Consider the following 14,794-nt stretch of genomic DNA (forward strand, 5'->3'; position numbering starts at 1 on the left):
GCAAGGCAGGAGTTCTGGGCTCCAGCTGAATAATTCATACCCATCTGAGTCATGCTGCCATTTGGCACCACTTGGTGGCACTTGTGTGCCTCAGCATAAGTATATGTGGGATTGATTCTGGACTTTGTAACCTGGCTGAGAATTTCAAGAGCTTCAAAAGCCTCATTGTAAAACATCACCTGTCTATTTCACATGCCTATTTGAGAAAATTTAGGCTGGGCAAGCACTGAGATGTAGGGACCCAGTCCTGTCCCTCTGTCATGCAATTGTCTCACATTTTTCTGTCTCTCTGCTTTTTCTCTCTTCCATGACCCCTTTTCCTTGCTTCCTAGGAAAGGTTTAAGAACGTGGATTTGAAGAGGATAGGCATCAACCACTAATCATGTCACATCAGAATCTGTGTTACTGTGCTTAGGTTTTACAAATAAAACTAGGGTTTCACAAATAAAACTAGGGTTTCACATATAATAATTAGAAAGGAGGTTAGCATGCCTATATAACTGGACAACTGAAGAAAATAGAGAACTACCACAAACTATTAGGGATTCAGTAAATAAAATGATGTAAAACCAATTCACAGAACCATTTGGAGGATGTAATTGAAAAGAAGACCACATTTACAATAGTGTTCATGTGCACACGCACACACAGCCACACACCCCAATAACTTTAAAAAAATTCAAACCCAGTGGAGGGGCTTCAAGATAGCTAACTAGAGGCATCTGGTACTTGTGTTTTCTACAAAGAAGAACAAAAATAGCAAGAAGATAATCACACTTCAAATAGATCATCTAAAAGAGAACCCAGGAATTCAACAGAGAAGTGACTGGAAACACCTAAGGCAAAGAAAGAGAGAAGTGAGGCAGCCTTGACCAGCTGGGAGCCCAGAGAGGCTCCCCAATGTGGGGAAAGGGTAAATGAGAGACCCCCAGCAGTCCACATTCCCACGGTAGATTCTTGCAATCCTAACCATGAGATATCTCCTCGACCGTTGAGGACCTTAAAACTAACATAGGAAGCTGCCTGAAGACCCTACAACTCTACTGCTCCAGAGGGGAGCTCACGCTGGGTCCCACACACACCACCCCTGGCAAATCCTAAGCAGCTACTGCAAGGTTCCATTTTAAGGGTCCATCCCTCACCAGACTGAAACCTGTCATTAGGCCCAAAAGCCTCTGCATCTCCACATCCTGGGTCCCCCGTTGACATCCTCCACCCAATTCTACTGCCAGGCCCAAAGTGTAAGCCATTGGCTGTGACACTGCCCACCCCCAGCAGCTGGCCACCACACATTTACAAGCAAACTAAGGACAGGCTACCTCATGCACATCTTCCAGTTAGGACCAAAGCATGCACTCCCCAACCACCTGCCCATGGTTGCTGCCACTGAAAACCCTACCCCCTAGCAGCAGGGTCACAGGGCATCTGCTGCCACCCTCACCCAAGCATTCTTCCAGGGACCTGGTGTATTGGTCAGAGTTCTCCAAAGGGACAGAACTAATAGAATATATGTATATATGAAAGGGAGTTTATTAAGGAGAATTGATACACGTGATCACAAAGTGAAATCCCGCAATAGGCTGCCTTCAAGCTTAGGAGTTAGGAACCCAGTAGTGGCTCACTCGGAGTCCCAAAGCTCAAAAGTAGGGAAGCTGACATTGCAGCCTTCAGCCTGTGGGTCAAAGGCCTGAGAGTCTGCAGCAAACCACTGGTGTAAGTCCAAGAGCCCAAAGGCCAAAGAACCTGGAGCCTGATATTCAAGGGCAGGAAGCATCCAGCACAGGAGAGAGAGATGAAAGCCAGAAGACTCAGCAAGTCAGCTTCTTCCTCTTTCTCCCAGCTGCTTTCTGTAGCTGTGCTAGCAGCTGATGGGATGGTACCCACTCAGATTGAGGGTGGGTCTTCCTCTCCCAGTCCACTGACTCGAATGTTAATCTCCTCCGGCAACACTCTTACAGACACACCCGGAAACAATACTCTGCCTCCTTCAATCCAATGAAGTTGACGATGTTAACCATCATATCCATGATCGCTGTGTCCCTGTCTACCACAGCTAGCACCTGCACACACTGCCAGTGGGTGTTGAAGACAGGCCTGCCTCGCCCAGCTGTGCCTCTTCCCACAGTGCCCAACCATACTGTCCAGGAGCCTGGGGATCACCCTGCCTCATCCACCACTTTTGGCATGTGAGCACTCCTTCCAGGAGCCTAAGGATGGGCCATCCAACCTGCTGCTACCACCACAGCTGGCACCCACCTGCATGCATGACCTACGGGCTTCAGGACTGGCCCAACTAGCAAATGTCAGCCCCTGCCAACCCCAGTGCAGACTGCTCAGAAACAAGAAGGCTGTCCCACTACTGCTACTGCCATCATCTATGCCATGCTCACTGTGCAGGGGCCCAAAGACCCATCAACCTATCCAGCCCACCACTGCCACTGCCAGCACCAAAGCAAGCCATTTGGAGGCCCAAGAACCAGCCTGTCTAGACCTGCTAACACGGGCACCAGTGCACATTTCCCTGGGGCTCACCAACAGGCATTCTCAGCCTGCCACTGCCACCACTGGGACACAAGGACTGGCCCATTTTGTGTCCCCATCCCTAGCAGAATGTCACCACAGCCGCCACTAACAATCACACCCTAAGTCGCTGCTATTGATGCTGGCTACAGCCAAAGAAATCATACAGAGACTACACTACTGCATGCACCTGGAATCAAAGCCAAAGTGCCCTACACAACCAATACTATAGATACATCCTCAGAAAAATGTCCTCCCTTATGAAATGAAATTCACAAAATTGGAAGAAGTGATTGTTACACCAGATGTGCAGATACCAGTGTAAAGACACAAGAAACATGAAAAAACAAGGAAATATAGCATCCTCTAAGGAGCACAATAATTGTCCAGCAAAAGATTCCCATTAAAAAATAAACTTATAAAATCCCAAAAATTCAATCCCAAGAATTCAAAATAACGATGTTTTAAAGCTTAGTGAGATACAGCAGAACAAAGTAAACAATACAAAGAAATCAGAAAAACAATTCAGGGTATGAATGAGAAATTTACCAAAGAGATAGAGGTCATAAATAAAAGAACCAAACAGATTCTGAAACTGGAAAACTCATTGAATGGAATTTAAAAATATATTCAAAAATTTCGATAATAGACTAGATCAAGCAGAAGAATTTCAGAACTTGAAGACAGATCTTTTGAAATAACCCAGCCAGACAAAAATAAAGAAAAAAGAATTTAAAAGAATGAGCGAAGCCCACATGACATATAGCACACTATTAAGCAACCAAATGTTTAAAATTTTGGTGTCTCAGAAGTGAGAGAAAATATAAGAGATCGAAAACCTATTTAACAAAACAATAGCTGGAAATTTTCCAAGTCTAGCAAGAGATTTAAACATCTAGATAACAGGAAACTCATAGATCTCCAAATAGATACAATTTAAAAAGGTCTTCTCCATGGCCCATTATAGTGAAACTGCCAAAAGTCAAAGAGAATTCTAAAAACAGCAAGAGAAATGGTTTAGTCACTTATAAGAGAACCCCCATCAGACTAACAGCACATTTCTCAGCAGAAACCTTATAGACCAGAAGATAATTAGATTATATACTTAAAGTGTTGAAAGAAAAAAAAATGCCAACCAAAGATACGATACCCAAAAACTTATTTATAAATGAAAGAGAAATAGTCTTTCCCAAATAAGCAAATGCTGAGGGAATTCATCACCACTCGACAAGTTCTACAAGAAATGATTAAGGAGGTTCTATACCTGGAAACAAATGGATGATATCTACCATCATGAAAACACATGAGTGTATAAAGCCCACTGGTAGAGCAAACACACAAATAAAGAAAAGAAAGGACTCAAATGTTACCATTAAGGAAAATCACCAAACCACAATAATAAACGATAAAAGAAAAAGAAAGGAACAAAGGATATACAAAAAACTCAAAATCAATTGATAAAATTAAAACAGGAATAAGTCCTCACATATCAATAATAATCTTAAATGTAAGCAGATTAAACTTTCCACGTAAAAGATATAGACTGGCTAGACTGACTAAATGGATTAAAAAACAAAATAAAACATGCTCCAACTATATGTTGCCTTCAAACATAGTGAAAGTATTCTAGCTTGATGTGTAAACTAACCGAGGAGTATACCCTTGTAACAAACCAACTGAGTCTCAGCCAGTTATAGTAGCTGAACCCTCAGCAAATCTCAGGCTTTACATTGCCAGATTATGCCCAAATAAAACAAACCTCAAACAGTACCAATCATTTAACCCCTATATGTCATTTCTTGTTTTCTGATTTTTAAGTATAGCTCACCATGTTGGAGGTGGGGGTATTCTGAACAATTTTTGGTTCAGAATGCTTCCCAGTTCTAAAACCTGTTCCCTGCACAAACTTTGTTAAACTTAACTTGTCTTAGGTGTTTCTTTAATAATTGTAAAATATAGCATATAAAGAAACGAGGATAAAACTTTCAGGAATATTTTAACAAATATGTACAGCAAATCCTAGCAGTCAAGAAATATATTGTCAACACCCCAGCAAAAGCTACGTCAAGCATACCCTTCTTCCTCCCTCCTTTCTTTTCCTGAGTATAGCCCCTTCCTTTCACCCTAGAAATAATAACTCCCTGACAGGTTTAGTAATAATTTCCTCAATTTATTTTACCAACTATCTGGGCTGCTATGACAAGATACTTCACGCTGGGTAATATATAAATAGAAGACAGATCTTGCTTACAGTTCTGGAGGCTAGGAAATCCAAGATAAAGACAACAGCAAATGTAGTGTCTGGTGAGGATTATTTCTCTCTTTGCTTCAAAGACGGTGCTTTCTTCCGGGGTCCTCACATGATAGCAGGGGCAAAGAAGCCCCCTCAGGCTTCTTTTTAAGGGCACTAATCCCATTCATGACTCATGGAACCCTGCTGATCACCTCCCAAAAGCCCACCTCTTAATACCACCACACTGGGGATTAAGTTTTCACGTTTCAACTTAGAGGAGACATAAGCATTCAGACTATAGCATTCTGCCTCTGGTGTTCCAAAATTTATTTTGTTCTCACATGCACATTCCATCCCAATAACCTCAAAACTCTTAAATAATTTCAGCATTAATACAGAAATCTAAAGTCCAGAGTCTTGTCTAAACATCATTTAAATCAGATATGAGTGACACTCAAGTTAGAATTCATCCTGAGGCAAATTGCCCTCTGGTTGTGAATCTGTTTAATTAAACTTATGTGCTTCCAAAATACAGTGGAGGAGAAGGCATATGATAAATGTTTCTATTCCAAAAAGGAAAAATAGGAAGGAATAAAGAGTTAACTGGTCTCAAGTAAGTCCAAAACCCCTCAAGGTAAGCAACAGTAAATCTTAAGTCTTGACAATCAACTTTGACTTGATGTCCTGCCTTCCGGACATACTGGTGCAGAGGTTGGAACCTCAAGGCTCCAGGTGACCTCACCCCCATGGCTTTGATGAGCACAGCCCACACAGCAGCTTTCAGGGGTTGGAATCAGGTGCCTGTGGCTCTCCCAGTCTGTCGTTTCACACTGGAGACTCTACACTTCCGGGGTTGGGGACAGCCCTGCTCCCATGGCTCCATTAGACATTGCCCTACTGGGGACTCTCTGTGGTGACCCAACTCCCACAGTTCCAGTGAGCAATGCCCTAGTGGGAGCTCTCTGTGATGGCCCTTCCCCTGTGGCAGTTCTCAGCCTGGATTTCAAGGCTCTCTGGAGTATCCTTTGAAATCTATGTGGAGGTGGCCATCCTCCCGCAGTTCTTGCATTCTGAGTGCCTGGAGAGTTGGCACCATGTGAATGCTGCAAAGGTTTACTACCCGCAACCTCTGGAGGGCCAACCACTGCTGCTGGCACCACAACTGGGCCCACTGGAGCCACACCGGGGGTGGCCAAGAAGTGCTGCATTTGAATCAAAGAGCAGAGATTTGAAGTGGTACTGGGCGGTGAGTTAAAGGCCCCACATATGTCCCGGGCTCCTTCTTTTAAACATTGTGCCCTCATGGCTCTGCCACCGTGGACCTGTGATGGAAATGGCAGTCCCAAAGATCTCCACATTGTGTTCAGTGTCATTCTTTCATTGTCTTGATGAATGACACAGGGCTGAGTGATACTGATCTCCTTATCAAAGAGTGACTTGGTCACGCCCGTGGTATTTTCTTCCAAACATGACCCGGCTGAGAATTTTCCATATTATTACATTCTTTTCCCTTTTTGATTATCTGTCTTTAGCTCATTTCTGTCTTCTCACATTTTATCATAAGCAATCACGAGAAGCCTCAACACTTTGCTTAGAGATTTCTTCCTGCCAAATATCCTATTTCATCATTAGAAGTTCTACCTCGCACAAAACACAGTTCAGCCATGTTTTGTGCCACTCTATAATAAGGATTTTCTTTCCTCTCATTTTCAATAACACGTTCCTCATTTCCATCTAATACAATGTCCTCATCAGAATAGGCTTTACCATTCACATGTCTATTTAATACCAACATTCTGACCATGAGCACTTAGGTACTCTCTGTGAAGACTGAGGCTTTCTCTACAGCTCTTCTAAGCCCTCACCAGAATCATCCTTAATGCTTCATTAATGGCAATGTACAGTTTAAAAAGAAATCATGTACCCCCAAACTCTTCTAACCTCTACTCATTATCCAGTTCCAAAGCCACTTTTACATTTTAGGTATTTGTTAAAGTGACAGCCTATTCTCAATACCAATTTCTGATTGAAACTCTAAGAACAGAGTTAGATTTTGCCAGATTTTGAACTTTATATTCATTATGTTTTGTTTTTCCATGTTTGTAAAATTCTTCCGTGTTGTTGTATGTAATTGATTCATCATCTCCATTGCCACAGTCACTATTGATAGAAATTTGGATTGTTATCAGTGTGGAGAATATTGTTATGTCCATGTATCCTGGTATACATACAAACACATTTCTGTAGGATATATACCTAGAGTGGAATTGCTGGATCACAGGGTCTTCATATTTTCAGATACATAAGAAATGCTAAACAGGGCTTTAAAGTGTTTTTACTGATTTACATTGCCACCAAAGGATATAAGAGTTCTTACTCTTCTATGTCCTTACCTAAACTTCATGTTAATAGGCTTCCTGAATCATTTTCAGCCTGAGGGACATCCGATAGAAGCTTTAATTTGCAGTATTCTGTTTAGTAATGTGGTTGAGAACCTTTCCAATTGTTTACTGGCCATATACATTTTCTCTTTTGTGAAGTGTTTGTTAAACTCTTTTGCTTATTTTTCTGTTAGATTATCTGTCTTTTTCTCATTGACTTGTCAGAGTCACTTACAATGTCCTTTGTCAGTTATAGGATTATTCAATATCTTGATCCAATAATAAGACAGATTCCTACCTTAGATGGGAGACAGAATTATATTCCATATAAAAGAAAAATCAGAGATATACCAAAATAAATTTATCAAAGCACATATTAGACAGACACTTTTACAATCATAGAATGAAGAAAGACAGAAGAATGACATGAAACTCTGCAACCAGGTGGATTTAAAATGTTCTGCACGGTGAAAAACACTATAAAAGTTAGTGACAAATAACTGACTGGAAGAACAGATTTGCAAAATATAAATAGCTCCAACAAATCAATAAAAGCAGGACAAACCATGTAATATAAGAATGAGCAGGCAAATTAAAGAATAAAAAAAGTAGACTGGTTTTCAGCTACTAAATATGCTCAACTTCACTAATAACCAGAGAATGCAAATTGAAATAGTGAGTTGCCTTCTTTTTATAATGCAGGTGTAGATTAAAGAGTTGAATATTATATACTACTGGAAATGTTGCGAGAATATGGGCCTTCTATACCTGCACTGTATAACACTGCAGCTACTGGTCACAAGTGGTTATTTAAATTTAAATTAGGCCAAGTGCAGTGGCTCACGACAGTAATCCCAGCACTTTGGGAGGCCAAGGTGGGCAGATCATGAGGTCAAGAGATCGAGACCAGTCTGACCAACATGGTGAAATCCCGTCTCTACCAAAAATACAAAAATTAGCTGGGTATGGTGGTGGGCGCCTGTAGTCCCAGCTACTCGGGAGGCTGAGGCAGGAGAATTCCTGGAACCCAGAAGTGGAGGTTGCAGTGAGCAGAGATCGCGCCACTGCCCTCTAGCCTGGCGACAGAGCGAGTCTCCCTCTCAATAAATAAATAAATAAATTTAAATTAAATAAATTTTAAAGTATAAAGTTCAATTGCTCACACTAGCCACATTTCAAGTGCTCGATAGCCAGAAGTGGCTAGTGGCTATAGTATTGGACTATATTAACATTTTCACCACCACAAAAAGTTCTATTGGGAAGCACTATTTTATAGATAGTTTGCAAAGAAGTAGAAAATTTTTAGAGGGAGGCTATATTATCTTGGATCTAACACTTTCAATTCTAGGACTCTATCACAATGTAAATACTTTTCAGGGGCAAAGAAAATGTATGTGTATTTATTATGTGTGTGTGTGTCAATTGTTGTAAATATATTTACTGTCAAAATAGAGAAAACCTTATAAACAAGATAATTATAATATTTTAAACAACATAATTACATCATCCATACATGGGGAAAATTGTTAAATAAATATTTGCTTCCATACTATAGAACAGTATGCATCTATTGGAAGCAATAATCTAAATCAGAGAACTACTTACAATATGTTGTTCACTTTTTTTAAAAAAATAGAGACAGGGTCTCACTATGTTACCCAGGCTTGTCTTGATCATCTGAGCTCAAGTGATACACCCTCCTCACTTCCCAAAGTGCTGGGTTTACAGGCGTGAGGCACCACTCCTGTCCCCGATGTGTTGTTCACTACAAAAGACAAGGGTAAAATAATATGAATAGTATATACTTATTTATTTATTTGAACCATTTTATTAAGGTATGATTCACATGTAAAAAGTTGTACGTATTTAATGTATTTACATCTCCGTGAATTTGGGGATAAATATATACCTGTGAAACCATCACCATATCACCATTATCAAGGCCATGAACATAGCCATCATCTCCAAATTTTCCTTGCACCCTCTTTATCATTATTGGGGTGTGTGTGTGTGTGTGTGTGTATACAAGAAATTGACCCTGTTAGTAAATTTTAAGTATACAGTACAGTATTGTTGGCTATAGGCAGGCACTGTACTGTATTATAGATCTCTAGAAGTTGTTTATCTTGCACAACTGAAACTTTGTACCCTTTGACCACCACCTCATTTCATCCTCCCCCCAGGACCTGGAAACTACCATTCTACTCTCTGCTTCTATGACTTTGACTATTTTATTCCACATATAAGTGAGATGATACAGTATTCATCCTTTTGGGTATGGCTTATTTCACTTGGCGTAATGCCTTTAAATATTACATAGTTTCTATACTTGTAAAGACATATCAAAAAATGGAGAAAGAATTACACTTAGTAGTCACATCTGTGGAGGGGAGTGTATTAGACAAACATGCAGAGTTGGAGGATAATGGAGGCTTTCATTTGTTACTCCATTATCATTCAGGGTTATTCGTATCCTTTGTGATATGCATGTATAATTTCCATAAATAAAGAGAAATATGTCAAAGCAGGCTATTTACACAAGGCTTGGGGTCCAACATTCAGATGCTAGACATCTGTGTTTAGCACACAGATTGTATTGTAGCAGTGGGAATTGAATTGGTGTTTTTCTTCAAGAAATTCTACAACAGCCCAAAGAAAAATGGTACAGAGATGAAAATGATGATTTGATTAAATAGAATAGATCCAGAAGATATACTCCAATTGCCCTCCCCAATTTAGGCTGCTGGGTGTTGCTTAAGAAAATCAAATTAATTTACAGATAGGAAACTGCAATTTCTGGTTTCCAAACTGAATTAGGCCCTCAACACACTTGGTGATACTTTTATTTTTCCCTAGTCCGCTGTCTCCTGAGCTCTCTTCTTCATCTCTTTCAGCTCTGTCACCCCTACACTCCCAGCAGCTGATGTCACAGAGAAAGCCGAAGCCTTCTGACTAGCTCTCCCTTATTTTCTCACTGCACTCATAGCTTCACTGCCTGCTACCCTGCTATCTGCTCCACCCCTGCCTCCTGCTCTGCTGCCCCCAAGGAGGATCTCACTGCATCATCACCCAAGCTCTCCTGGAGGCTGAGCAAGGCTCCAGCAGGGACTCTTTCCTCTAACAAGCCCTCTTTCTACCACATGGTTCCCAAGCTACTTTCTTACCTTTTCTCTCTCCTTCACCCAATTTATTGAAAGTGCAGTCTAGGTCTGTGATCTCCTCTTTCTAACCTCCAATTTACATTCCAGCCTCCTGGTATGTGGCTTTGCTCCTCAGCAGGTCCCCAAAACAGTGTGCACTAAAGTTTCTATGACCTCTTTTGTGCTCATTGCAGTGTTTCTGGAACTCTGCTCAGCGTTTCACCTGTTGGTCATGACATCGTTCATGAAATGCTTCTGCAATCACCTGTTATCCTGCCTTTATTTTATGTCAATATCCACTCCTTCACAGGTCATTGCAAGCTTCTTTCTTTCAGCCCAACCTTAAATCCTACTATTCCTGAGCGCTCCAACCTGGTCTTTCTCTGCTCATTCCTCACCATCCCATGAGGCATCATCATCTGCTTTTATGGCTTCAGTCAGCACCACTGAGCAGAGGACTCCAGTTCAGCTCTAACTCAGGCATCTCAGCCCAGAGGAAGCTGCCTACTCATCTGACTGCAGTTGAGATATCCCTTCTTCAGTGCCCCTTTACTGGCACCTGGAAATCTACATTTTTGCAAGCAGAGCTTGTCATATTTATTTGCTTTATCTAAATCTATTTGTTCTGATGTTTTTCTTCTTTGAGTGGTTAGAGCCATGACACACACATACACCTAAGCCAGAAACATCAACATTCTTTCTCATTTTTGCCTCTTTCATTCTGGGAGAATCCATTCAAGCATTAAGTCCAGGAGAGTCTAAGTGGTTTTAAATCTCTTGAAGCTGTCACCTTCTGTCCTTCCCCAAAGAGACAACAGAGTTGACTGGAAAAGAACACAGGGTCCGGGTAGAGTTGCCTAAATGTTCACAGGGATTGCTTCAGCTGACACCACCTTCTGAACCATGGTACAGTGCAAAGTATGGGTGATAATAGTAGTACGTACAACCTAGGGTCATTGTGAAGATCTAATGGGCTGATTTATGCAGAGCATAGCAGGGTGTGTAGCATGAAAGAAGCCAGTCTTCCATAAGCACTGTTTATTATCAGCCCTAAGGCCATGCTTTCTGCCAACAGACAACATAGATTGGTACAAGAGCTTTTAACTAGTCCCCCTGACTCAAGCGTGGTCCTTTTTAACCTTTCCTTGTAGTTCAGCCAGATTGAATATCCCAGGAACAAAACTGAAACTATTCCTCTCCTATCAGAATCCCTCAAAATCACCTCATGACTTTCTGATTTGCTCTTTTATGGACGATAAACCCTTCCATTTTCTGAGCCAGAGGCTTCTTCCTTTGTGGAGTCAGCCTTATCACTCGACTAGGAACATAACCAGCTATCTACCTTTCTCAGAAAGCATTTGGTTTGCTCTTCTCACAGGCACTTTTTCTAGATTCTCCCCACCATTGCACATGGACACATGAAAATGACACTGACCCCTGGCACCCCAAAGACAAACAGCAGAAAGCACCCCCAGGCAAAAATGAGCTCAGAGCCTTTCTGTTGCCTGGGCCCACCACCGAGGCTCAGGGCCTTCTCTAAAAAGAAGCCGCAGCTGAAGCCAGGGGAACTGCCCAGAGTGGGGCTGGGGGTGTGGAGTCTGCACTGATACTCTCAGGCTGTTTCCACTCTTGCTGGTTCTGATGCTCCTTTCTTTTGCCGCAAGCAACCCTAGTGGAAAACTGGGAAACGTCCAGCAATGCAGTTAGGACAGTGGCCCATAAAACATCGGATTCCAACCTGTGTCCTAAGGTGTAAAGACACAGACTAAAGGCACAAGATATAGTGAGCCTTTAACACTTTCTCCTTTGTTCTTCCTATTTCTCTATTTCTTCTCCACTTCTGATAGTGTTCTCTACCCTCTCTCCATCCCACGTGCCAACAGCCCCTCTTTGCTCTTTTATTCTCGCCCACGGTTTCCCTCCTTTCTTCCACCTGCGCCCAACGGTAGGGCCCAGAAAACGAACTGGATGCGTTGGACAGGGCACGCGCGCACTGGGGACGCCAGCTAGACCGAGCCCTGGGAGGCAAGGAGGTCCCCAGGAAACCCTGCCAGGGGAGCCGGGTTTTGCGCTCCGGCGCCTCTAGCGGCGGCCCCCAGAAGTCTGACTCGCGAGGCCCGAGTTGCGGGGACTGAATAGCAAACTGAGGCTGAGTAGGGAACAGACTATGAGGTCAGTGCAGATCTTACTCTCCCAATGCCAATTGCTCCTTGTACTAGTTCCGACAGTGCTCCTTCTTAACTCTCTTGGCGAAGATGTAATTTTTCTCCCTCAAGGGGAGTTTGACTCGTTTGAAATCACCATTCCCGAGAAGCTGAGCTTCCGGGGAGAGGTGCAGGGTGTGGTCAGTCCCGTGTCCTACCAACTGCAGTTAAAAGGCAAGAAGCATGTCCTCCATTTGTGGCCCAAGAGATTTCTGTTGCCCCGACATCTGCGCATTTTCTCCTTCACAGAACATGGGGAACTGCTGGAGGATCATCCTTATATAACCAAGGACTGCAACTACATGGGCTCCGTGGAAGAGTCTCTGGACTCTAAAGCTACTATAAGCACATGCATGGGGGGCCTCCGAGGTGTATTTAACATTGATGCCAAACATTACCAAATTGAGCCCCTCAAGGCCTCTCCCAGTTTTGAACATGTCGTCTATCTCCTGAAGAAAGAGCAGTTTGGGAATCAGGTTTGTGGCTTAAGTGATGATGAAATAGAATGGCAGATGGCCCCTTATGAGAATAAGGCGAGGCTAAGGGACTACCCTGGATCCTATAAACACCCAAAGTACTTGGAATTGATCCTACTCTTTGATCACAGTAGGTATAGCTTTGTGAACAACAATCTTTCTCAAGTCATACATGATGGCATTATTTTGACTGCGATTATGGACACCTACTTTCAAGACGTTCGTATGAGGATACACTTAAAGGCTCTTGAAGTATGGACAGATTTTAACAAAATACGTGTTGGATATCCAGCGTTAGCTGACGTTTTAGGCAGATTTGTAATATATAAAAAAAGTATATTAAATGCTCGACTGTCATCAGATTGGGCACATTTATATCTTCAAAGAAAATATAATGATGCTCTTGCATGGTCTTTTGGAAAAGTGTGTTCTCTAGAATATGCTGGATCAGTGAGTACTTTACTAGATGCGAATATCCTTGCCCCTGCCACCTGGTCTGCTCATGAACTGGGTCATGCTGTAGGGATGTTACATGATGAACAATACTGCCAATGCAGGGGTAGGCTTAATTGTATCATGGGCTCAGGACGCAGTGGGTTTAGCAACTGCAGTTATATCTCTTTTTTTAAACATATCTCTTCGGGAGCAACATGTCTAAATAATATCCCAGGACTACGTTATGTGCTTAAGAGATGTGGAAACAAAATTGTGGAAGACAATGAGGAATGTGATTGTGGTTCCACAGAGGAGTGTCAGAAAGATCGGTGTTGCCAATCAAATTGTAAGTTGCAACCAGGTGCCAACTGTAGCACTGGACTTTGCTGTCATGGTTGTCGGTTTCGTCCATCTGGATACAAGTGTAGGCAGGAAGAAAATGAATGTGACCTTGCAGAGTACTGTGACGGGAATTCAAGTTCCTGCCCAAATGATGTTTATAAGCAGGATGGAACCCCTTGCAAGTATAAAGGCCGTTGTTTCAGGAAGGGGTGCAGATCCAGATACATGCAGTGCCAAAGCATTTTTGGACCTGATGCCATGGAGGCTCCTAGTGAGTGCTACGATGCAGTTAACTTAATAGGTGATCAGTTTGGTAACTGTGAGATTACAGGAATTCGAAATTTTAAAAAGTGTGAAAGTGCAAATTCAATATGTGGCAGGCTACAGTGTATAAACGTTGAAACCATCCCTGATTTGCCAGAGCATACGACTATAATTTCTACTCATTTAGGGGCAGAAAATCTCATGTGCTGGGGCACAGGCTATCATCTATCCATGAAACCCATGGGGATACCTGACCTGGGTATGATAAATGATGGCACCTCCTGTGGAGAAGACCGGGTATGTTTTAACAAAAATTGCGTCAATAGCTCAGTCCTGCAGTTTGACTGTTTGCCTGAGAAATGCAATACCCGAGGTGTTTGCAACAACAGAAAAAACTGCCACTGCATGTATGGCTGGGCACCTCCATTCTGTGAGCAGGTGGGGTATGGAGGAAGCATTGACAGTGGGCCTCCAGGACTGTTCCGAGGGGAGATTCCCCAGTCAATTCGGATTGTGTCCATCATAATGTTTCGCCTTTTTTTATTAATCCTTTCAGTGGTTTTTGTGTTTTTCCGACAAGTGATAGGAAACCATTTAAAATCCAAACAGGAAAAAATGCCACCATCCAAAGCAGAAACTGAACAGGAAGAATCTAAAACAAAAACTGGAGAGGAAGAATCTAAAGCAAAAACCGAACAGGAAGAATCTAAAGCAAAAACTGGACAGGAAGCATCTAAAGCAAAAACTGGACAGGAAGCATCTAAAGCAAAAACTGGACAGGAAGCATCTAAAGCAAAAA

General features: G+C 42.2%; 1 protein-coding gene across 1 annotated transcript in view; it reads left to right on the plus strand.

Moving 5' to 3' along the window:
• Window positions 1–12,265: 12,265 nt before the first annotated feature.
• Window positions 12,266–14,794, plus strand: part of ADAM30 (ADAM metallopeptidase domain 30) — a 9,800-nt gene continuing 7,271 nt past the window's right edge. Inside the window, exons 1-2 of the mRNA XM_011933193.1 lie at window positions 12,266–12,299; window positions 12,334–14,787. Of these exons, the coding sequence (XP_011788583.1) occupies window positions 12,442–14,787 (2,346 nt within the window). The 5' untranslated portion in view covers window positions 12,266–12,299; window positions 12,334–12,441. The remainder of the gene's footprint in view (window positions 12,300–12,333; window positions 14,788–14,794) is intronic.

This window comes from Colobus angolensis, unplaced genomic scaffold (genome assembly GCF_000951035.1).
Source record: "Colobus angolensis palliatus isolate OR3802 unplaced genomic scaffold, Cang.pa_1.0 Scaffold124, whole genome shotgun sequence".
NCBI lineage: Eukaryota > Metazoa > Chordata > Mammalia > Primates > Cercopithecidae > Colobus > Colobus angolensis.